The 24,080-nt window shown below is 49.0% G+C and overlaps 1 protein-coding gene and 1 long non-coding RNA gene across 8 annotated transcripts in view; one reads left to right on the plus strand and one right to left on the minus strand.

Annotated features, from left to right (window-relative positions):
• Positions 1-1,799, minus strand: part of Plxnc1 (plexin C1) — a 153,846-nt gene extending 152,047 nt beyond the window's left edge. For 2 of the 5 annotated variants that reach the window (XM_039080100.2, XM_039080101.2), the window contains exon 1: positions 253-1,737. In XM_039080100.2, the coding sequence (XP_038936028.2) occupies positions 253-1,737 (1,485 nt within the window). Of the gene's footprint in view, positions 1-252 lie in introns of all 5 variants that reach the window. The other 3 variants (XR_005486861.2, NM_001426988.1, XM_063263772.1) reach the window with 3 other exon arrangements.
• Positions 1,680-6,611, plus strand: LOC120093559 (uncharacterized). 3 transcript variants are annotated; one of them, XR_005486865.2, is made up of 3 exons: positions 1,680-1,809; positions 3,000-3,085; positions 3,962-6,611. It is a non-coding gene; the product is annotated as an uncharacterized LOC120093559 (long non-coding RNA). The 3 variants fall into 3 exon arrangements; XR_005486864.2 differs by lacking the exon at positions 1,680-1,809 and adding an exon at positions 1,932-2,140; XR_005486863.1 differs by lacking the exon at positions 1,680-1,809 and having other exon boundaries at positions 2,159-3,085.
• The last annotated feature ends 17,469 nt before the right edge of the window (positions 6,612-24,080 follow it).

Raw genomic sequence — 24,080 nt, forward strand, 5'->3', positions numbered from 1 at the left:
TGGCGTTGGGAAGCTCAGTCCCAAACAAGCGCCCGCATTTGTACTAAAAGGAAATGAGAGGCAGCCACTAGAGTTTTGAACCTCCCTCCAATCCTCCCCGCTACCCCGTCACCGTTTCTACACGCTCCCTTTGGGGACCCCAGACTGTGCTTTTGAGTAGCCTGCAGTCTCGGTCAGTCGGTGGCGATGTGAACCTTAGACTTGGTAAATGTCACCCAAGTCTCCAATCTGAGCCCCCGGGGCAGGACTTACGCAGTTGTGCTCAGTCGCCTGAAAGTCCCAGCTGCAGCTCCTGGCGCGCGCCTGGATCTCACTCATCCTGAAGAGGCAGAGAGCCGTGGTGGCGGGGGAGCGCTTCTCCTGGCCCTCTCCAGTGGCCGCGCTGAACACGCCGGCCCAGATGTCCACAGCCTCCACCAGACTGGAGGAAAGCAGCAGGCGGCGGCCCTCGGGGTGGCCGTGGCCGCAATCGAGGGCCGCCTGGCCCTGGAATAGCACCTCTGTGCTCTGCGCGATGCGCGCCATGCTGGGCCAGCCGGTGGCAGCGCCACTTGTGTAGTTGTAGGGATAGTAGGGGAAGTAGACACTGCCGTTCCAGAGAAAGGCGTCCACGAAGTGCAGGCTGCCCGCACTACCGCGCAGTTTCAGGCGGCCCAGCTCCTGCGTGGCCAGACTGCGCCCCTCCGTGTTCTTGAGCGCGATGGCCGTGTCGCGATCAGATGCCGCGGGGTTGCAGCGATTCGCGGTCTCCGGCTCCGGCAGCACATAGGTGGCGGCTACCGCCAGGTACCAGAGATCGGTGCCACTCGCGCGGTACACCACACCGGCCGTCGAGCCCTGCGGGTGACACGACACCACCTCGGTGCCGTTGCGCAGGGAGCTGCGGTTAAGGTTGCCCAAGGGCCGCACCTCGCAGGCGCCCCGGTCGAAGGTCCAGCCGGTGAGCAGCAGCCCCTCGAGACCGGTCGCCCCCTCGCGGTAGGGTAATAGCAGCTTGCTGAAGCTGCTCCCGGGCCGGGGCCGCGCGGGGGGCGCCAACGAGACAGGCTCGGTGCAGTTGCCCGCTTGGTCCCGGTATAGGCGGGAGAGCCTGTTCTTCAGGCTGTAGTCCAGCTGGTCCAGGCAGCTGCCGCTCGCCACGAACACGCCGTCCGCTCGGCTCGCCGCTATGGCTCCGATGGCTTGCTCAGATCGCCACACCGGCTCGTCCGCGCCCCGGGCGGGAACCGCCAGTGCCAGCAGATAGGCGATCAGGGGCAGCGGTGCGGCAGGGTACGGGGGGCGCGGCGGCGCCTTCCTCCGGGAGACCTCCATGGGGCTAGGGGGGCCGCCCCCGGGCAGGGCGCGCGGCGGCTCGGGCGGCTCAGGCGCGCGGCGACGGAGACGCGGGCGGCGGCGGCGGCGGTGGCGGCTCCTGCGCGCGCTCGGGCTCCCGCGGCCGCCCCATCCCCGCGGCTCGGCCGGGAAGGAGTGCAGGGAGGACGACGCGCGGCGGGCTCGCTCCGGCAGCCTGTGCCGCGGCGGCAAGCCTTGCGCGCTCCGGAGACGCTTCCTCCTCGTCCGCCTTCGCCGGAGAGTTCCTCTGTGCGGCGCGGGCGCTCGCGGGGAGGCGCGGAGGGGAAGGGAGGGGACGGGCGGAGGGGAGCGAGGCGGGCGGGGAGGGCTGGAGAGGTTGGGTGCGCTTGTGCGTTTCACTTTCCCATTGTGAAAGTGGGATGCAACTGGCCCCTTCCTCATCCTCTTCCTCCTCCGCCCTCCGCCTCTCGCCCGCCCTCCCTCCACGCCCATCTCCCCTCCCTTCTTGATTCGGTGAGATCGGGAGGAGGGAGGTCTCGTAATTTGGGTTACTGTGTAGGTGGCCTCTTTCATCTATTCATAACAAAGCTGAGCCGCCTGCCGCGGCCGCCGCGGCTGCCACCATCGCCCCTTGCTCGTCCCGGGTTCCCCCGGGCGCCGGAACCCGGCACAGAGCTGGCTCCCGCGCTCTCCAGCCCGCGGGGCTGCTCCAATGCCCGGGTTTTGTTTACGAGAGCAGCCCCGGGCAAATGCGAGGCTCGCGGAGCCAGGACCCAGGGTCGAATGGGTTGCAGCGGAGGCCCTGGGCTCCAGCCCCTGGGAGACTGCCAGGGCTTGCTGACAGGTGTGGATCGGCGGGAGGGAGGCCTTCAGAGATGCGCTTGGGGAGCTGCGGCCAAGCGGGAGGCGGCTGAGGGGGACCAAGACGCCCCTGTGAAAGGGGGTGGGTTTCCCTGGGTCAGAGTGAGGTGGGAGAAAGGCGCCACACGCTCGTTGCGGACAATCCCTCGGGCCAGAGCTCTCATATTTGAAAAGGCTCCCTAGTCTCCCTTGGCAACGGAGTCCTAGGCTCTCAGATCTAGCACTTAGAAAGTTCTGCTCACTAGCTAACCCTAATGACAAAAGCTAGCATTTATTGAGAACTCGCTACGATCTGGGCGTAGTTCTAAATGCACCATGTCGATTTTGATTCACTTAATGCTCAGGGCAACGGTGACTTTGACCATCCCTACTCAGTGTTGGAGAATAGTTTTGGAACCCACCAGGATACAACTGTTAGCAAATAGCACAGCAGAGATTCGAACCACACCTCATGCCAGGGCCTGTCACAGGATTCTTGCTAGTTCAGTGCCACCTGTGGCCACTGAAACACTCCCCAGAGAATAAAGGCAAAAGTACATTGGGCTCAACAACCAGGGCTCCCATCTCAGTCCAGTGCTCTTCTGTTTCCAGAGGGTCTCCTTTTGCCACTCTTTCCCAATTCATCCAGGTAGCAACTGTCAGCTGATTTGTCCCCTTCTCCCCTCAAGCCACCAAGAATTTCTGGAAGAGAAAATCACTGCTCTGGGGAGCAGGCAGGTTCATGTTTTCTCAGAAGTGGGCTTCCCAGAGGCAAGCATTGGTGCCTCTAACTCTGTGGCAAATGGAGAGGGAGCTAAAGACCCTTATTGGGTCCTTAAGAAATGATCTGCACTCCTTCCTAGATCTTTTCCACACCACGGACCCGCAACTGGTTGCTGTGTGTTCTTCCCTTCTCACCCCAAGTCGGCCCAGCTCTGGATAGGAATCGGTATGTTTTCAGGGGGCATTGCTGAATGAGCTTCCTCATGGGTCAAATCTTGCAGAGCCTGACAGCTGTGACAGGTTTCACTCTTCCACGGAACTGATTAGATGCCCCCCCACCTCGTCCCCCTCCCCCACTGCTGAGAGGGGCGCCAGGAAAGGCAGAAGAGAGAAGTGGGCAAGAAGCTTGAAAGTCTAACCCAGAGGAGCGGCTGAAGTATTAGGAGTGAGTGTAGCTCAGTGAAAGAGAGTTTGAGCCAGGTCTGGACTTCCATTCTCTGCTGTACACATACACACACACACACACACACACACACACACACACACACACACACACACACACCATTCCTTCAGCAGTGGCTTTCAAAAGCTGGGCTCCAAGGCCATTTTTCCACGTGCAACCGCCTCGATGGGGACTAGCTATCGTTTCTGCTGCTGCTGGGCAGTGCCAATGCTCTCAGATGTTAGATGGAGGTCACCTCTTCTGTAGTGACAGAAAGAAGAGGAGAGAAAGGGGGAGCAGGGAATGTAGGCCTAGGTTGATGCTAAGACGGACCTCTTAAGTGAAGCAACTCAAATGGCTTACTTGCTTAAAAAATCCCCCTCCCCATTCTCCACCACTTGTAATATTTTAAGGATTTTTTTTTGCATCACTCAAAACAGAAAAAAAAAAAAAGGAAACAACAAAATAACCCTCTCCGGAAGTGCACTGACCCCTCTCCAACATAGTAGGACATGCATGCATCAGGCTTCCTAAAGTTTCCCTGTGGTTGATTCGTGAATGGGCTGTGGTGGTGTTCTGGGCCGAGAAGCAGCATTCAGTTCCATTCTGGAGATAACTCTTTCTTCCCTGGTAACCAAGCCATTTCCCTAACCCCCACAGTGTTGCTACAGTCAGTTGCAGACTATCTTGGAAGCTATTTGGATCAAGCTTACTCCACGGCATCCTGGCACGTTGACCACTGCTCAATTCTTTGCTGCTGCACTTTGAGAGAAGAAGAAACAGCATCCTGCAAAAATTATCTGCAAGGCGTGGAAAGGACTCTGGTGGTCCTGGCATCTCCTTAGTTTGCTGAGACCATAAGCGCTATTCCGGCAAGCAGGCTTTCTCTCTACTCCCGTTTAATTGTGTGCAGACTCCTGTAGTGGGAGAAACCGGAATCCGTGCTAACTTGTTGGCATGACAAATACAGGCCATTAAGAAACCTGGAAACAGGTTCTTGGCCGTTCCTACCCCATTTTGAGCAAATGCCTTTGCCCCTTCCCAATTTTCTCGTGTACTAAAGCTCCACCTTCAGGACACATATTCACATTTGAAGAGTATGGGAAATAGGAAAGAACTCGAAAAAAAAATATTTAGGCACAGGGTCTATGTTTCTTTAAAGGCTTTCTCTTAGACACACCCATCTGTCAGAGGGGGTATGCAGCTCACCCATGACAAAGCTTCTCTCACCAACTGGCTGGGACCCTCCATCTTGTTGGGTGTCCCTCATGACACGTTTCGGAACTTCTTGTAACACAAATGGCTGAAAATCAAACAAAAGAAGGTGGTCCAGATCCATCCTCCAGACAGACCTGCTACCACGGAAACGGGCCGTTCAGATGGGTTCTGAACAGTTGCGTGCACAGCCTTTGCTAGCTGGAAGAGTCTTCATAATGAGAAAATATCCACTCCCTCAGGCACTGGAGGCATTCTGGGTTAACCAAGCCATCTACAACCAGATTCATTTCTGCTAGACAGGGCTTTATAGATTCTGTGGTTTCCTGCTGAGACTTGGGACATTAAGAACTGTTCAGTAGGCAATTGGTCACAGTCACAAGATGGTTATCATTCACATTTTACTTCTCTGGTTTTCTTTTTTTCTTCTTCTTTTTAACTGACCATGGTTGGGTTGATAGGGGCCGGAAGCAACTGAGAATGTTAGTTCTGGTGGTCAACAGATTCTTTACGTTCTCTTTCTATGTCGCTACAACACCCTGCACAGAAATCGGAGCAATTCCATACCAGACACATCTGTCTTGACTCCCTTGAATTTCAGACAGGCCACTTTTTCTCTCCACAGCTCTGCTCCTATCTATGTGGTCTTCAGGCTGAAGACCTTATCAAAGTTTCTGGCCCCTTTTGGTGACTGACCGGAAAATGAATTGAGCCAGCTTCCTTCCTGGTTTGCAGATTAGCAGATAGTTGAAAGCACACATTAGAGGAAGTATTGTTTTATAGTTTGAGTTGATGCTGAGAGAGGAGTTGAACAGAGTTCCACCAATAGGGAAAGTCAGTCGAATTCAGCGCAGTCAGGAGATATGGCTGAGGGATCTGGCTGTGATGTCTGTCACTTCATTGATTGCCAGAGTTGAGTTGACTAAGCTGGCTGGCCAGGTGGTCCTGTTCTTCCTCCCCCAGCCTTCTTGTCTTCCTCCCTCGAAGTGCTATACTCTCTAAAGACAAAGACCATCGGTCAAGGGTAGCTCACACGCTGTAACCTTTAAACAAATTCTCAAGATGTGGCTAAGCGGAGTGCAAGACCCAGACAGTCCTGTCTGTCACTCAACATGGCCTTGGATGGACGGAGAGTAGCCCTCCGTGCTTGGTGACAGTACCCAGCTGTTAGTTCCTGTAAGAAGGCTGGGTAGTATGATGGGCTCACCTCCAACATTTCAGTTGTCAACTTTCTCTGTCATGACTTAGCAGAGTTATATTACATGTCGCTTCCCAGAAGAGCAGGATATTCGAAACCACTATTCTCTGCTTTAGAGACTCAACACTGACTTTCTTTAAGCCATATAACGTCCTTCACTATTATCAGGGCCTATGGCAAGTGTGACAAATGCCAAATCTTCTCTGATGTCATAAAGTCCAAGGCATTAATTACCCTGGTACTTGATACTCTGCTGCAGAAGCAGTGTGCTGAGCTGGTTAAGATTTTGTCAACTTGACACAAACTGGATTCATCTGGAAAGATGGGATTTCAATGGAGAAATTGGTCTGTAGGCAAATCTGCAGGGCATTTTCTTGATTAATGATTGATGTGGGAGGGCCCAGCCCACTTCAGGTGCTGCCACCCTTGAGCAAAGGGTCCTGAGTTGTACGAGCAAACTGTAGAGGGCAAACCAGTAAGCAGAGTTCCTCTATGGTCTCTGCTTCAGGTCCTGACCTCACTTCTCTTCATAAAGGACGGTAAGCTGTCTGATGAGATTAACCCTTCCCTCCCCAGGTGGCTTTCTGACATGGTGTTTCTCATAGCAATAGAAGGGAAACTAGAGCAGCATGAAGTTTCTTCAAACACCCGCTGTGTCTGTGGTGAAGCATCTAAGGCTACCCTTGATTGACAGCAAAGTACAGTGAAGCCATCAGCAACCACAGAGTTTTCAAATTCATCAGCTAATGACATCTTCAGCTTTGGGACACTTCCGCAACTTGGATGGTCTCTCAAAAATTAAAGTTAAATTTATTTAACTTTAAGTTAATTGCATTAATTGATTAATTTGATTTTAAATTAGAATTAATTTTTATAAATAAAGATTTATTTTTGGAATTTGTGGCTACCCTTGCTTGTATTTTTCTTATTGCTCCTTCAAAATGAAGCACGGAAAGGCTATTTTTTTGGTTTTTTTTTGTTTGTTTGTTTGTTTTTGTTTTTTGAGGATAAGCACAAAATACCGATCCCTCTTAGGACAAAAAAAAAAAAAAATCTTTTCATGTCTCTGTTCTGCCATCATGTCTCAGAGACTCAGTTAGTGAAATCCCGGGCCCCTGAGTCTCTTGATAACTGGCAGGCATCTTGGCATAAACTCATTCAACGAGAAGAGCTGCCACAAAGCAGGCCTTCATATTAATAATAACTCAAACTCTTAAAATGAATAGCAGAAGATAAGATTAACACGCAGATATCTCCACAGTCACTTGTGCGCCCGCTTCCTCGAGATTCTGGTGGGGAGATTCTCACAGCTGACAATGAAGTGGCTGGACTTCGCGGGCAGGCGAGCAATCTGGCTCCCTCGACCGAGCTCACACCGCTTGCTTATTCCGCAGTCCTTGCCCTCCCTATAAAATATCGCTGTGGAGCCTGGGAGGAAGCAATTGGAATGAATTCTGAGTAAGGGCGGTGGCTATCTGGTGGCTGGGCATGCGGTCCTGGGGAAGAGCGGGGAAAATATTTCTTGTCATTCATGCTGGGGAAATATTGAGGACGTGGAGGTTCCACACGCATTGCCAACACTAAGGGTCTCACGCACCAAATCCCGAACGAAAAGACTGAACCCTTTTCTTGCCCTTCTGTTCCTTTTGGCTTTTCCCCTTTTCAATGTGTCTGTGTTTGGGGCGTAGGGGAGAGGATTGGATGTGCAAATGTGTGTGCATGCAAACGAAGGTCAGAGGTCAACGTTGGTGTCCTCTTCCCGCAGCTCTCTACTTATCTTTTGAGACTTGGTCTCTCACAGAATCTGAAGCCCTCTGATCCAGCTGGGCAGGCTGATCAGTGAGCCCGAGGGATTTATGGGTTTCCCATCTTGCTTGCTTAGGGCTTACTAACACACACCGTCACACCCAGTATTTACATGGGTGCCAGGGATCCAAAGTCAGGCCCCTAAGCTTGTATAGCACGTACTTTCCTGATTGAGACATTTCCCAGTCCTTTAAAAAAGTTTTATTGCATTTTATAAGTATTTGCTTGTGTGTATGTCATGTACTGTGTGTATGCGTAGTGCCTGCAGAAGCCAGAAGAGGGCACTGGATCCTTTGGGACTAGAGTAACAGACTTAGTGAGCCACTATGTAGGTCTTGGGAACCACACCTTGGTCTTCCGCAAGGACAGCCAGCTATCTTTTCAATCCCCCTGCTTCCTGCTTTTTAAAGATAGCGTCTTACGTATAGCCTAGGCGGGCCTCAAAGTAGAAATTCTTCTGCCTTAACTTCTCTAGTGTTAGGATTATAGGCACACGCAACCAGGCCTGGCTTCGTTTTGTCTTGTCAAAAATCTCTAAGATGTGACTTAAAATGAAAGAAAGGAGGGGATGGGAGAGGGAGCGGTGCCCGTTTCCTGTGTGCAGCACCGTGAGTTGGTAGGGCAGGATATCCCCGGAACCTAATCTACCCCTCCCCTCTCCAATCCTTTCTACGTATTTCTTCTTGCCCATCCGAGCTGCATAGGCTTCAGTTCTTTCTATTGTCCCCTGCTTTTCCCGTCCCCGCCCCGTTCTATACCAGGAGTCTGCATCTATGGATATAGCCCTTGCCTTTTGGCTTCTGGTTGGATCCAGCCAATGGGAGCCCTGTGGGAGACCCGGAAGCGGAGAGCTACGGTGAAGCTGTGGTACTCAGTCCCCAGATCCCTACCTGCTAATCTGTATACCAACTGCGACCCTGTCCTCTAAAAGGCCAGGGTGTCCTCTCTCAGTGCCCTGGTTTACTCAGTAGCCCTCACCCGCCGTACCTTCTACGGATGCTGGCTTTGGTTTGCCCCCTTTGCCATGGCCATACCTCAGCCATCACCCCACCCCTTTAATGCTTCCGTCCTTATCACTTGCTCCCTGCCAGAATACAACCATCTACTCAACCTACCTCGAGGAAGGATGCAGAAGAGATCCTTCAGCAAGGACATTTGGCAAAGTGTGTGTCCTTTATTTCCAAATGGTTGGTGCATCCGGATCTGGCAAGGGGGGAAAGGCATATTTCTTTCTGTCTCCGTGGCCTTTCCTAAACTAAATTCAGCCCATTGATAGAAACAAATGGGAACCCTACTGGGCAAGATTATTTTTTTTCCAGTTAAAACATAAAGCTAAAAGTACTTAAAAGTGAATCTGGACTACCAGGGGCCAAGGGCTCGGGAGGCAGTGGGGGCACAGGCAGTTATGATCTCTGAAATACTGTTGAATGTTTGAAGTATATTTTCAAACAAGACACAAAACCGGAACAGACAGCGCTTTTTTTTCTTCTTTAGACATTTTCTCCCCCAAGTCTGAACTCCAGCAGTCACCTCGATTTAGTCTGGAAATTTCATGTCTATTCATGGTTACCAAAACAGAATTAGGAGGAGATCGGCGGACTTCTTTACCTCCAGACCTCGTCTTAGCTCACCCCACCCAATATTTAAAGAGACCAGTTGGACACTCTGGATTCCTTCATAGCTCCAGTCATACTTAGGTAATAGGACTATGAACCACTTTAAGCTCTAAAGATGTTGTGTTTTAGACGGTTACCCCCACTCCACTCCACCCCCTGCCCCACCACTATGGCTTCTGTACTTTGCTCCTCAAAGCCAGCCAATCTGTAACTTCCATTCCCTCATCTATTGGACATCTCAATGGTGATTAAATATTTACGGGGTCAAAGGTCCCTTTTCCCTCATCATGAAAGCTGCAAATTTTAGAGCAAAATGGAGCTGTAATTGTGAAGAGAGGCATAGACATTTGAAGTTGGAGTCAAATAAAATAGCCAGAGAGGCATTTCTTGGGCTTTTTGGTTTGTGGTAATGGTGGGGACAGTAAGGATGGTGGTAAAGGGGGCGGTAGGTCATCCACGTGATGGACACATGTGACCCTGCAAACTAGATTTCTTGCTGACTCAAAGGCTGGAGGTATGCTGGGGCCAGTGAGCTGAAGGGAAGCCTAATGGTTCTCCCAAAGACCATCAGGAGCCCCTGTGTCTCTTTCTCAACTGTGTGTAGGTAGGGTCTGCACCCCAGCACTCATGATCCTTGTGTGCCCATAGATTCCTACCTCCTGGTGCTACTCCAGCTACCTCAGCTCCTAGGTGGCCAATATAAGAATTGAGCATCTGTGTTACACAGCAGGTCATTGTAAGGTAGAGGCTTGCCCAAAGAGGCAAGAGGGACGGAAAGCCAACCAGCCCCCTGCTCAGTAGTCCCTACCCTCTGACACAGGGGCCATCTGTGTCTAAAAGAATAGAAGGCATTTTCTTTGTACCAGGATATATTGGCTCTAGTCAGTCCTCAGTTCCAGACCCTATGCCTCCATAGTTTGGTAATTAGATAGCCTTGGGCTCTGGAAGCCTCAACATCCTCAGAGAAGATGGGGGGGGTGTATTATGACTCATGGAGGTTACACGAATACTAAATGAGATAATACTGGGGTGGAGGAGGATGTGTGTAACCCAATGCCTGGCTCACAGGATCTGCTCAGTAAATAGTGACACTGTTACCATTACTGTTATTTGATACTGAGCCCCCAGCACTATGTTAGGTCACTGTATTAGTTTCCTGTATTTCCATAGTGGATTTCCACAGACTGGCTGGCATAAACAACCCAAACCTTCCTAACTCTTAGGCTGGCATTGTTCAGTTGTGCTGTAAGCAGGACTGGTTTCTTTGTAGGCCTCTAATGCTGTACACACTTCACCTTCATGTGGGATTAACTCTCATGGGGGGGGGGGGGATTATCGTTGTTGCTATTTCCTCTAAGATTGAAACATTCCAGCCTGCAGGGAAATCTCAAGCAAGAAGCTAAACAATACAAAGTATCTTCAGGAAGTCCCTGAAACTGACTAGATTCACTGGTGGGAGGACCCCACCAGAGAAAGCAATAAAAGCTGAAAGTCCCTGTTAGAGAGAAAGAGATGAGCTGTAAAAAAACGACCCTCAAACAAGTCAAGCTGCAGAGACTCTGAGACCAGACCAGCTGCCTGGAAGAGGTTTACACTACCTAGGGCACCTGGAAAGGGCACTCTCCAACCTGTTGAACTGCCTGCAGGCTACGCACCAGGTTCCCAGCTTTGTAAACTGTCACCAATCCTGCGGGCTGAGCTTTGGTGATGCAGTCATTTCTGCTCCTGTAAGTGACCACTCACCTATATTCTCATTAATTAACTCCAATAAAACTCACTTCTTGTGGATTTGGTTTATTGCTTATGTTAATTGGGTTTCAAAATTACGTGGGAATTCACACATCTGCATGGGAGACACTGATGATCCCTGCCCCTAGCTTGTTCTAATTGGTAAATGAAGTTGCTGGCGGCCAATGGCTGGGCAGGAAGACAAAGGTGGGACTTTAGATTTTCCAAAGGGAATCACAAGAAGAAAGAGGAGAATCACTATTGCTGGGGAAGAAGAGGTCCCAGCCTGAGAAGCAGCGGACAGAGAGACAGAGACACTGCCAAGATGAAAAGAGTCAGGGATCATGGCCAAGGAGGGCTACAAGACTGGGTCCGTGGTGGCCAGGATGGACTATAGGTTTTAGTAAGGAATAATTCAGGAATATCGGAGGGGAGAGTGTGTTAGCTGCAGGGAGATTTGGAAGTACCCAGCCATTGCGTTGTTTAAAGGCTGTACACATGTGTATTTCATTCGCCAATTAACAACATTGGTGCTGTAGCGAGAAGCGCATGCGCAGTCACCGGTGGGCGTTTAGAGCAGATTAACGAACCACCGCTACACTCACTGCTTCACCAAGTTCGACTTTGGTGACTTTGGTGGTATCTGTACATTGGTCTGTTATGGGCTGCCTTTCTGGGGTGAGAAGATATGTGTATAGCATCTCCTCGGGACAAGTTTTGCATTGGAACAAGAAGGTCTCATCCCGGGTTGGGGATTTAGCTCAGTGGTAGAGCGCTTGCCTAGCAAACGCAAGGCCCTGGGTTCGGTCCCCAGTTCCGAAAAATAGAAAAAAAAAAAAAAAAAGAAGAAGAAGAAGAAGAAGGTCTCATCCCTGTAGTCAGACTTCAGTCTCTAGGGAGAGACACTGATAACCATATTAGGATCACGAGCTCATTTGACAAAGGGTAGAAAGGGGTTCAAAAAAGGTTTCCATTTGTACATGTGACACATCCTAACTAAAGCCAAAGACACAAAATCTAGTTGATAGAAACACATGTACTTGGGCTCTAAAAACCCCACACACGTGCCGTTTGGCATATACTTAGCTTCAGCATGGATGAGGGGCCCCGGGAAAACAGGTATTAAACAAATAGTCTTGACCCTCAAGCCAACCCTTCCCTGGATCAGCCTTGCCATGAAGCAGACTGAGTAGATTAAACCAGCTGGCGGCAGAAGCGGGTGAGGAGTTCCCACGGCCTCAGGGTGCGAAGCCCGAGAGCCTGACTATACCTGACCGGTGAACAGAGCCAGCTCAGATAGCTTCTCCAGCTTCCGTCCTACCCAGCACACAAACTTAGGTTCATCATTTGGCTCTTACCCGAGACACTGTTGAAAATATCAACTATGTACTCGGGGACTTGTATACTCAGGTTAAGGGCTCTTAGACCGGAGCGAGCGATGTGACTGGTACTGCTTTGTAGCAGGGCTAGCCATGTTTCTTCAGCAAGCCAGGCCCTTTCCTGCCTCTAGGTCTTCACGTTTTTGGTAAATTTACCCCCCTTGTTACTTACTTTGCGAGCTCCCATTTGTTGGCCACTTTTTGTGTGAGTCTTGCAATTATATCAAAAGCTCTCTAGTAGACTCCTAGCTCCTTTAAGAAAATGACAATAGAGTTGGGGATATAGTTCAATGGGGGAATATATGCTTAGCATGTTTAGGGCTCTGGAGAATGGGTGCATGGGTAAACATAGATGGATGGATGGGAGGATAGATGTACAGATGGATGGATGAATGGATGGATGTATAGATGGTTGGATGGATGGATGAATGGATGAATGGATGTATAGATGGATGGATGGATGGATTGATGGATGAATGGATGAGTGGATGGATGTATAGATGGCTGCATAGATGGATGGATGGATAAATGGAGGGAGGGATGAATGGATGAATGGATAGATGGATGGATGGATAAATGGATGGATGATGGATGAATGGATGAATGGATGGATGTATAGATGGATGGATGGATAGATGGATGGATGAATGGATGGATGAGTGAATGAGTGGATGGATGTATAGATGGATGAATGTATAGATGGATGAATGTATAGATAAATGGATGTATAGATGAATGGATATATAGATGGATGGAGGATGGATGGGAGGATAGATGTATAGATGAATGAATGGATGTATAGATGGATGGATAAATGGGTCGGAGTATTGATAGGTAGATAAATAGACCAAGTGCTCTTTCCTATCACTATTCTTCTGAGGTCAGGGATAGCCTCTTAGTATTTCTCTACAATTCCTGTCGTGGTGGGTGGGGACCCTGCAAGTGTCAATGGAGGCAGTGATCCAGGAAGAGGCGAGAATAAAAACTCGGTTCAGATCGACTCCATCATCCTGGATCAGACGTGAGGAGTCTGGTACCAGGTGGTCCACTTGTCAGCATGTTTAAAACAGTACAATTTGGGGGAAAGTTTCTAGGCAACAATCATTCCCATTCCACGTTTCCAGGCAACAATCATTCCCATTCCAGGTGCAGAATAAAGCTCAAGGTGTGCGTATTTAGAAACTTCTTTATAAGGTACCACATAATGTGACCACAAGGGTGGGTTCTATAGCTAAAATGCCTAGAATCTACCATGGTCTCTGACTCAGAGAGCACGGAGAGAGCCAGCAGATACAGTACGTGGGACATCCCCTACTAAGGATGGCTTCTATTACCTGCGAGTTAGGGAGGGAGAGTTGGGAATAAAAGTTGTGGGGGTTTGAGTGAGGTCTACCTCTGTGGCAAAAGGGTGAGATCTGCTGCTGCAGATAGCGAAAAGGTCACCGGGTCATCAACAATATTCACCCCCAGCTTTCCAGACAGTGAAAACAGGTATTTTCTCCTCTGTTGAGGAGAGGTCCCTGCCAGTTAGCATTCTCAGTTCCCCTAGTGATCTGTGGACAAAAAGACCTTCGTGCCCCCGAAACTTTCATGTCTCAGATCTTTCATTTACTTACCTATGTCCTTAGCAGGAACCCCTCCTAGGCTCTCCTGATGCCGGGCACGGGATAGGGCTGCGTGGCCAGGAGCAGTGCAGTCACATCCTATGCAGTTTGCGGGGCACTGCACAGGGTCAGCGTTGAGTAGATGTTGTTGCGATGTTTCTGCAAAAGCAGGAAGCTGCAGAGGCGGTTGTCAGTCTTTGAGGAATCCACAGCTCTAAACACATTGACTTGGCATATGCACAATGCACGCTTACCAATTCATGGGTTGACATTCTCAACAGAGACTATAAAAGGAAAAACTCAGTACCCTGCCACAAAAAAAAAAAAAAAAAAATAGAGAGAGCTGACAAGAAGGAAGGGCAGCCACGAAGTGCGAAGCTAAGCGTGGCATTTCGGTTATTTGTTAATTTACATAGCCTCTCCAACTTTGTTTGAAAGTGGCTTTGTGTTGAAGAGGGAAGAGTCTTATACTGTAATTATGTTAGACAAGCTTATAATAATTATAATAATTATCAACTGAGTGCCAATAATACTTTAAGAACTCCGCTGAGCATAAAGATCACACTAGTGTCTAACAGGTATTTAAAATTAAGCTTTTTAAAATTGAAAGGGCACAGATTCAGCATTTTCCATTTTTTTAATAAGCAAAAATTTCTGACAAATAATTACCCCCTCCCCTTTGCCTCCCTGGCTAGAAACTTCTGTTTACAGGAGAAATTTTCACTATGGTTCTGAGTCTATAGAGGATTTAAGTGATGTATTTTCTTAACATACTTTGAACGATATACTCTGTTTGAAAAATACGACATCTGGTTAGGTCTTTGGGCCGTGACAGGCTGGAGGACTTAGGAATCTACAGACAAGCAAGTTTTCGTGGGCACAGGGAATTATACAGCAGGCATAGAAAAAGCCTCATTCTGGCATACGCTAGGGCTCCACCTAGTGGACAGAAAAGGTACATGCTAAGAAAAACAATTGTTAGTTACCTGAGGGGGTGTTGGTAAGTACCCGTGGCTTACAAGGTTTCATTCCCCCTAAGCATCTGTTCCTGAAAGCTGGAAGTATGTCGTCGATTAATAAGGTTTGATTAGCACTCCTCTTCCTGTCTGGCATCCGTAGCAATTAAGGTGTCTCCCCTGCAGACTTTCAAATGCGGCGTGAAATTAAGGCCGAGCCCAGAGAGCCCCAGGACACAGCACCAGGACCACAGCTCTTCTTATCACTACTCTGTTTCTTCGAGACACTCCTCGAATGTCATTCTTATCCAGAACGATTTGGGTTCAAATTGATATGACGGCGCCGTCCAAAACCTGAAAAGATTGGCTCTTTTTAGAGAATCTATTAATGTCTGTGTTCATGGTGGCCAAATACTGGGAAGAAATGCTTTTGTATATGGCCCAAATCAGATTTCTGGGCATGTTAGTCTTTGTCATATTTTTTTTTACAAGGACCCCCTGCTTGTCGCTGTGGTATCTGGGATTTTTCTCCACAGGAACTTGTTGATCACAGCATGTTAAGGCGGGGTACTAGATGTCGGGAGGGACTGAGGAATACATGCGAGTGGAAAACAGATCTTGGCTTCTGAAAAGCTGTTGATCTACTCTGACATATCAACTTTGTGTCTCCTCCTGCCTCCTATCTTCTTCAATGTTGATGTGCGAGAACCATGGCAACCACTATTCTAACCCCGGAAAGCTTTAGCGGTCTTGTTCTTCTGGGAGCACACACCCTCCCATCCTCCAATCCAGATGAGAGTATTTCCCAGGGACTGTCACATGCATGATGGGAGGAGAATAGTCTTTTACTGAGCGAATCATGTTGGCCTGTAATCTCAGCATTCACTCCAAGCTGGGACAGAAACGTCCCAAGTTCAAGGCAAGCCTACCCTACATAGGGAGGCAATGTCTCAGAAGTAGAAATTCTTTTGTGAAAGGTGAGGAACCAACGTCAGGTTGTAGTTTCCCGAAACTGTCAGCAACGTTGTTCTCTGCCCTCTAGAAAAGCGTAGAAAAGCGCCAGGGAAAGCAGATGCCAAAGAGGTCAAAGCTCAGACAAAGTAGAGGTCAGGGCCAGCAGGATGGCTCAGTGGTCAAAGTGCTTGCTAGGCAAGCGAGAGTTCAAACCCGAGACAAAGGTAGGAGAGAACTGACCCCTGAGGGTTATCCTTTGACCTCTACGTGCACATGCATGCTATGGCATACATTACAAACTCATGAGCACGCACACACATACACACACACACACACACACACACACACACACACACACACACACGACCACACTGAAGCCCACCAGTGTTGTGTCATTAGTCCCGGTTGGTTCTTCAGTTGAACACTCTTTGTCGCCACTCTGCTTGTTGCTGCTGTATCTCTATTCAATATCACCGGTGCCTGTGGTCACCGTGTGCCGATGCCCCTAAGACAGCACCCGAGTTTCCCTGACTAGATCTATATATCCAAATGCCTCCTGGATATCTCCCTTGATCACTTCACAGGAACTTCAATTTTCTTGTACTTTTTCCTCCTCTGTAACTTCCTAGTCTCCCTGGAGTATATATACCACATTATACCCAGGCTCTCATGGAAGGCAGAAGTCGTTTCAGACAGTTAGTTCCCTCTGTCCTGGTGACTAATCCCCACTGTGGTCCCGAGGTGTGTAATAGACCCGTTTTCTCACATCCCAGATCTCAAGTGTTGCCTGTTTATTTTGAGACATGGCCTTGTGGTGTGGCCCAGGCTGGTCTTGAACTCATGTCATTTTTCTTTTCCCAGCCTCCCAAGCACTTCTACAATTGTATCCGTGTGCTACCATGCCTGATGTCTTTAATAAGTTCCTCCTCTGTTTATAAGGAGACTGTTTTAGGTGGGACTGGTTTGAGTCTGGCCCTGGGTTCATTTCCCTGGGCATTTATATAGCCTTTAGTCGACTCTTCAAAAAGAAAACACACCAGATAACTTCCTGTTGAACTTCCCGCTGAAGATCCTTCTGGCATTCATTACTATTTCCTCTGTCTTTTTATGCCATGGTCCTCTCAGGACTCCACCCTGCTTGGTAACACTCTCCTACATCCAGACAACAGCGAGAAGTCTAAAGGTTCTTCTGCCTGCCTGACTCTCCTCAGCCAGCCCCAGGTAGAGAGGATAGGGTACTATCAACAGACCCCATGCAGCCCGCTAGGCTGGATACACCAGGCCCTGCCTGCCAGTCTTTGGCATTTCTCTATCCCTTCAGATGCTCCTGCACCGGGGCTTGGACTCCAGCTACCTGCAGAGCGGCTGTGTGGGTGGGCAAACCCTGAGGGATCCTTTAGCCTGGAGCGGCTGTTCTCAGCCTTCCTGATGCTGTGACCCTTTAATACAGTTCTTCATAGCTGTAATTTTGCTTGTTATGAATAATCATATAAATATCTGTGTTTTCTGATGGTCTTAGGCAATCCATGTGAAAGGTTTGTTGGGCCTAGAAGGGGGGTCATGACCCACAGATTGAGAGCCACTGACTGAGGGTGATATGTTCTGAGGGAGGAGCTTTGATGCTGGGTGTCTGTAGAAACCACAAGGAAAGGGCATAAATATGAGGTGGGTGGACGGAAATAGAAAGCAAACTTTAACCAGACACAGGACACTCCAGACATCTGCCTGAGTCGGTGGGTAGGACATTCCTCTCTATACATTTAAGGAAGAATGCAAAAAAAAAAGAGGGAAGTTTCTCAAAGTTATCCTCTTGGGGACTTCCCAAAATGACTGGGGAGGTTGAAGCGGAGAAAGGGTTAGATCCCAGAGGGCAGCAGCTTGGGCTGGCCCTCCAGTAAAACTCAGGGGTGATCTCACTGGCGTTCACCGAGGAGACGGTGAAACAGGGTATGGAAATAGCTTGAGTGGACTTTTAGCCGTAAGGGAGAAAAAGCCTAAGCTGATAGCCCAGGCACGCAGGAGTTATTTTTTTCCTCCAAACGCAAGGAGTCCAGTTGCTAGTACTGGCGTCGCTTCAGCGTTGCTATCCAAGAGCCCCCCAGGTTCTTATCTTTCGGCTCTCATAACAGAGCTGCTACAGCTGCAAGCATCACGTGGATTTTTTCAAGACAAGAAAGGAAAGGCTAACTTTCTCCCAGAGAGAGATGCTGTTATGTCTGAGAAAGTCTCTATGCAGACTTCCCCTTCTACCACAGCAACCAGAGTGTGGTCACATGCCCACCTGACGTCACAGTTTAACAAAGAGAAATGGAATGACCGTCATCACCTCGTGAGCGGAGTTGGGGCGGTGGTCGGGGGGGGGGGAGTTGGCATGGAGGGGTGGGGAAGGTAGAGCAGGTAGGGTAGCTTGTCTTCCTCCGCATCGGCCCAGATACAAGGCTAAGAGGAGAGAGAAGAAATGAGTGTTGAGAGAAGAGCTTCGTGTACTGCTCCAGCAGGGACAGGTTCAAGGCCCTATGGTCCGGAAGATGGCCACTTTTCTCCTCCCATTGATGGAATCCCACTCATTCTTTGGGATCTGCCCCTAGCATCATTTGTTTTATGACAGCCATTGTGAAGAGTGGACCCTCCCTTTGTCATATTTGTTTCACAGCCTTGCATCCTTTGCGGTGTTTATGCGCCTGGTATCCCCGCAGCCCCAAATTCCTTGAAGGAAGTGATTATATCATTTTCATCTAATGTCAGCATGATGCCTGCCTACCCCATAGTAAGTGTTCAGTGCTTGTAGAATAGATGTGGCAGGAACAAATGCAAGGTGGGAAAAGAAAATGAGCATGTTTGCCCGGGCATCTTCAAGCATGAAGGCCCACTAAATATGCACAGGAGCTGGATAATCCGTTTGGCCCCGCCCACTTGAGGATCCATCGTTGCCCCGCCCACTTAAGGGGGGGCTCCATTGTCGCCCCTCCCACTTAAGGAGGATCCATTGTCGCTCTGCCTGCTTAAGGAGGATCTATATTTGGTCAAACACTAGAGGCAGTACAAGAGAAGGCTCATGGAGATATCTTTGCATGCAAAGATAACTAACAATACAAAATAGCTCCTGATAATTGTCTCATTAGAACCACAGGAGTGCAGGGTCAGGGAGGAGGACATTGGAACACTCATGGAATGGTAATTAAAAGCCACAGGTATTCCTAGTCTTAATTAATCACCACTGCAGCCTCCGCCCATCTCCAACTTCTCAGCGATATAGGAAAATGATCGGATCTAAGTGTCTTCTCCTCTGGCTGCCCTGCCTGACTGTCAGTGCACCCGTGACCCAGTAGTAAAAGAACCACATGGGAAAGAGCTGGGGAGATGCAGCAGAGAAGAGGGAGCCTTGATAATTCATCGCAGAGACATTCAGCTCTTGAATAGCTCACAGCTGATCCCATTTTAACCAGGCATTAGAAGATCAAATGGCTCTTATTTCACAATTGGACTGCATTTGAGAATTTTGTTATAGGAAAAGAGGTGACTAAAGCACAGGAAGGGCACAGGGGAGGGCACTAAGCGGATCCTCTGGAGGTCTTTTTGCTGCATGAAGATCTGATTTTGCAGTGGGACTATCCTGAGAGTCTCCTAAGAGGTCTTTAGCAGTTAGGGGAGCAGGGGCCCCTCTCAGAGACTGGTAAAATCCCCAGGGCTCCCATCTGTCTAGATAAACATCAAACTCTAGATTCAAGGAGGAGCTCAGTGTCAACAAGAAAGGAGAAGGGCAAAAGAGAAAGACGCCCAAAGATGGACGCTGGCGTCCATGTGTACTGCATAGGAAAGCTCACTGCATGGCCATGTGCATGGACACGCACACGCGCACACACACACATACACACACACACACACACACACAAACATTGTGGCATGGTGACCTCTGTGTTTCTATAGCAACAGTAAATAATGAGATCTAGTAGCCCAGAGAATTCTTAGTGCTGACCCAAGGTAGCAAGCACTTATTCCCCCGGAAACCTGCAATGGCTCACACGATCTGAGAAGACTCATTCTGGTAATGAAGTCACGAGTGCTGCTGTGCCTTGCGCCTTGTGCCTGTGCCAGTTTCTTGCCTACATTTGTAATTGCAGGAAATGCTGAATTTCAGTTAGTGGTTACTGTATTGGTCAAGGTTTTCTAGAGGAACAGAACTTATAAGATGGATGTGGGCAGACAGATGGACGCACACGCACACGCACACGCACACGCACACACACCAAACTTATTAAGTCAGCTTCAAAATACAACAACAGAATCCCCCCTGAGAACCGAGATCTAGTCGTCACTTGGTCCTGGAGGCTGTGTGTCTCTCAGCAATTGGAGTAGCCCCCAAAGGGTTGTCACTTGCTGAGGGTCTCGTGGCAGGGACCCAGCAACCATAAGGCACCAGATGATGGGAAGCACCTGGGGGCTGCTGGCTCTTATCATGAGAGTTTGGAAACTGATTGTGCAGCCAGGGAAGGGGTCGGTGACAGGGCAAATGATCTCTCAGAGGAAGAGGGAAGTCCAGGAAGCAAAGGCACGATGACCTCCTTCTGCCCTGCCCTTTTATGCTACCAGAAGGTGTGGCCCATGATCATGTGGGTCTCTCTGAATCAGGCAAGTGGGACACTTCATTAGGTGAGGCTCCCTACTCAGGTGATTCTAATTTGTGGCAAGTTGACATCAACCCCAGCTGGTCTAGTTACAGAAGATGGAGATGTCATTTTTAAACTATCAGAGTTCACCGAGCCAGGCTAACTACTGCTGTTCCGAAGTCCTGCAACCACATGGTGTCCATATGGAGTACTAAGGCCGGTCTGTGACTCCTGCCACGGCTGGCTCAGGATGTCATATCCTACCTACTCAAATAATCAAATAATTGCTCCTTCAAAAGCATGCTCTCCAGGGCATGGTGCCACAAGGCTGTCTCTCCAGCACTTGAAAGGTAGAGGCAGGGGGATAAAGAATTCATAGTCATCTTTGTTTACCTATGGACTTAGAGATTAGCCCAGGCTATATGAAACTCAAGCTCAACCAACCGAACAAAATAGTAGTTTTGATCTAGGCATGGTGGCTCTTATTGGTAATCCCAGCACTAGAGGGGTTGAGGCAGGGGGATGACTTCAACACCAGTATAGGCTCTGTAGAGAGACTGTCTCAAAGGAAAAAAAAAATGTTGCAGGGGTTCCTGTCTTAGACCTGAAATCCTGGCTAGTTAGGAATCTGGAGAGCTTAAACCCCGCTTAGCCAACTTGGTTAAGACCTTGTCTCCAAAAAAGGGGTAGGGGATGAGTTCAATAGTAGAGCAGTTGCCTAATGTGTTTGAGGTGGAGGAGACAGGTTTAGACACAGGAAGATAAAAGAAAAAGGTCCAGCCCAGGGGCTGCCTGGAGAAGGGCCAGCCTAGGGGTTCGCCATGGACTATGCTACTGAATTTTTATGTTTCCCAGGGGCTTGTTTCTGAGAGGTAGATCTTTCACAATCTCCCGAGGTATTCTCGCCTCCTCAGAGGCGAGTTCAGACAAAAGAAATGATTTAGGAAGAGGGAAATCAAACTCTGCCTGGAGAGACTGCCTGCTTACTGCACAAAACCACTCTCTGGCAACGGGGAAAATGCGGTTCTATTAAAATTCAAATAAGGAACTCCTGTGATTTTTCCCTCTTTTTGAAAAACAAATACAGAGCTGTAATCATAACTGACGAGGCCAGTCGCTTAGGGGAGTGGCAGGCAAATCCCCTTCCCTGTTTTAGGACCATTCTGAATGAAAGGGAGCAGGGGTGTGGGGGTGTGGGGGGGGGCGGGGACGACAAGAGCCCTAGCTCTGTTGGGAAAGCCAGATCAGTGTCTTATTGTAACTAGAACCCAGTTCCTTCTCAAGTGAGAAATAAGCCTATCTATCAGGCATGAATTCCCCTTCAACGGTTGCTATTCTGATTATTAGGTTCCTTATCTGTAATTTTTAAAGATTAAAACCTAGGGGCAGGGGAGACGGCTTGAAAGGAACCTGTGCTCTTGCAGAGGACCCAAGTTTAGTTCCCAGCATACAGTGGCCTGCAACGCCGGCTCCAAGGATCTAGTGCCCTCTTCTGGCCTTGCCCGGTACTGCACTCACATGCACACAGCTGCATAGCCATACACATGTACACGTAATTTAACGTTTTTTTTTTAATTAAAAACTCATTTGACAATAGAAAAAAAACTCCAAGAAAACAATAGATAATTAAGAAATCAAGTTACTTTGGGAAAAAATTTTCAATTTAGATTTAAAAGAGCAACAAATTCTGCCATTGGCTAGCTACCGATTTAGTTTAGGAAACAAAAGACCATCAAAGGAGGAGCGAAGGTGATGGAGGAGGAGAGGATAAGAAGAAAGGATGATGGCATATACACATGAGACAGTTATAAGAAAACATATGAGTTCTGTTCACTTTTTATACACTGAACATGCCCTTCAGAGTCATCCTCTGTTTAACAGTCCTCTTTTTTCCCCCCCAGTAAGCACTGGTTTACTGAACTGTTGATCATGTGGGTTTTTCCCCCCCATTTGACTTTGAATATGTGAAGCTTGTGTCTTGGCATGGTCTCTAGAGTCATGTCGAGCACTTAGTAGGTTCTCAACAAACATTCGCTAAGTGGGATTCAAAGAGGTTTTGCTGGCAGGGGAAGATCCAGCAGATGATTTTTTTTCCACACAGGCTAATCAGAGTGTGTGCACAGAGCAAGCCTGGAAGCTTCTCTAGTCATGAAAGGGAATCTATTCTAGCAGGAAGGGTATGAATGAGGAGGTCAGAAATGAACAAAAGCTGGCCCATCCGAAGTCTAAGTGTGGTGGTTTGAATATCCTTGGCCCAGGGAGCGGTGCCATTAGGAAGTGTGGCCTTGTTAGAGTGAGTGTGGCCTTGTTGGAGGAAGTGTGTGACTGTAGGGGTGGGCTTTGAGGTCCTATGCTCAAGCTCCATCCAGTGCAGAAGAAAGCCTCTTCCTGGCTTCCTGCAGAAAGAGTCTCCTCCTCTGGTTGCCTTCGGATCAAGATGTAGAACTCTCAGCCCCTCCTCCAGCACGGTGTCTGCTGACCCGCTGCCATGCTTCTCACTATGATGATAGTGGACCGATCCTCTGAAAACTGTAAGCCAGCCCCAGTTAAATGAGTTGCCTCGGTCATGGCGTCTCTTCATAGCAATGGAAACCCTAACTAAGACACAAAGCATGCCCAGAATGCTACCTATCATCACGTGACCAGTTCAGAGCATCAGAACGTATCGTGGTTTTTTGTTTTTTGTTTTTTTTTTGTTCTTTTTTTTCGGAGCTGGGGACCGAACCCAGGGCCTTGCGCTTCCTAGGTAAGCGCTCTACCACTGAGCTAAATCCCCAGCCCCACATCGTGTTTTGTATAGCATCTTCACCTGTTCTATGGAGACCCGAGCCTTGCCCTTTCCTGGGGAGGTTGAGAAGATTCTAGGAATCAGCGCAGACGACACACTTAGGCAAGTGCAGGGCACTCAGAAAGTGTGAGTCATTACCAGTGTTGGGAATGACGCTCAGTGTTTCTCATACTTTGCCGGTAGGAATAACAGAGGAGATGAAAAGACACCATGGGAGCTGGGAAAAAGGAGACCGGTAGGCGCCTATGTCCTGATTTTCAGTTCCGTTTTCTCTCCCCTCTCCTGCTGCATTCAGCCGAAGCATCCTGGGTAGACCTGCCCTTCCCCCACTCAGAATCTCAAGCACTCTTTCCTTCTCCCTATGACAATCTTTACCCATAGAGCGTTCCACAGTGTGTGGAATTGCTTGAAGAACTCGCTAGCCTAGCTACTGAGGGTCTCTACTGCTGTTCGCTCGTCCCAGGAGGAAGCGATCGATGTGCTCACTGATCAGCCACAAATCCTGGCAAAGAGGGCTGCATCATAATACGTGCTCAGTAAAGCAATCCACACTTGTTGCACACAAACGGAGTAAACGAGTGTATCTGACTCCTGTTATAGTCGCCTTCAGTCAACATGGCATCTTCTTGGTCTATGACGTATGTCTTTCAGAAGCCATCGGTACCGGGCAAAGCTGTGCGGCTCCCAGCAGACCTTGTTCGGACTGTGTGCTCTCCCGGCTCCTTCAAGAACCGAAGGGTCTAGACAATTTACCTCCAGAAGATCTTTGAGCAGTGCCACCACTCCTGCCCATCCCCATACTCCCTCTTTCTCCCAAACCTTGCAAAGAGAGAGGTGTAGCTGTAGGGAGAAGTCTCCCCGACAGCTGCCAGGGGGTCAGCGAAGCTGGGAGGGGTGGGGGTGGGGAAGGGGAACCCACTATCTTTTC

The sequence above is a fragment of the Rattus norvegicus genome, chromosome 7 (genome assembly GCF_036323735.1).
Source record: "Rattus norvegicus strain BN/NHsdMcwi chromosome 7, GRCr8, whole genome shotgun sequence".
Lineage (NCBI taxonomy): Eukaryota > Metazoa > Chordata > Mammalia > Rodentia > Muridae > Rattus > Rattus norvegicus.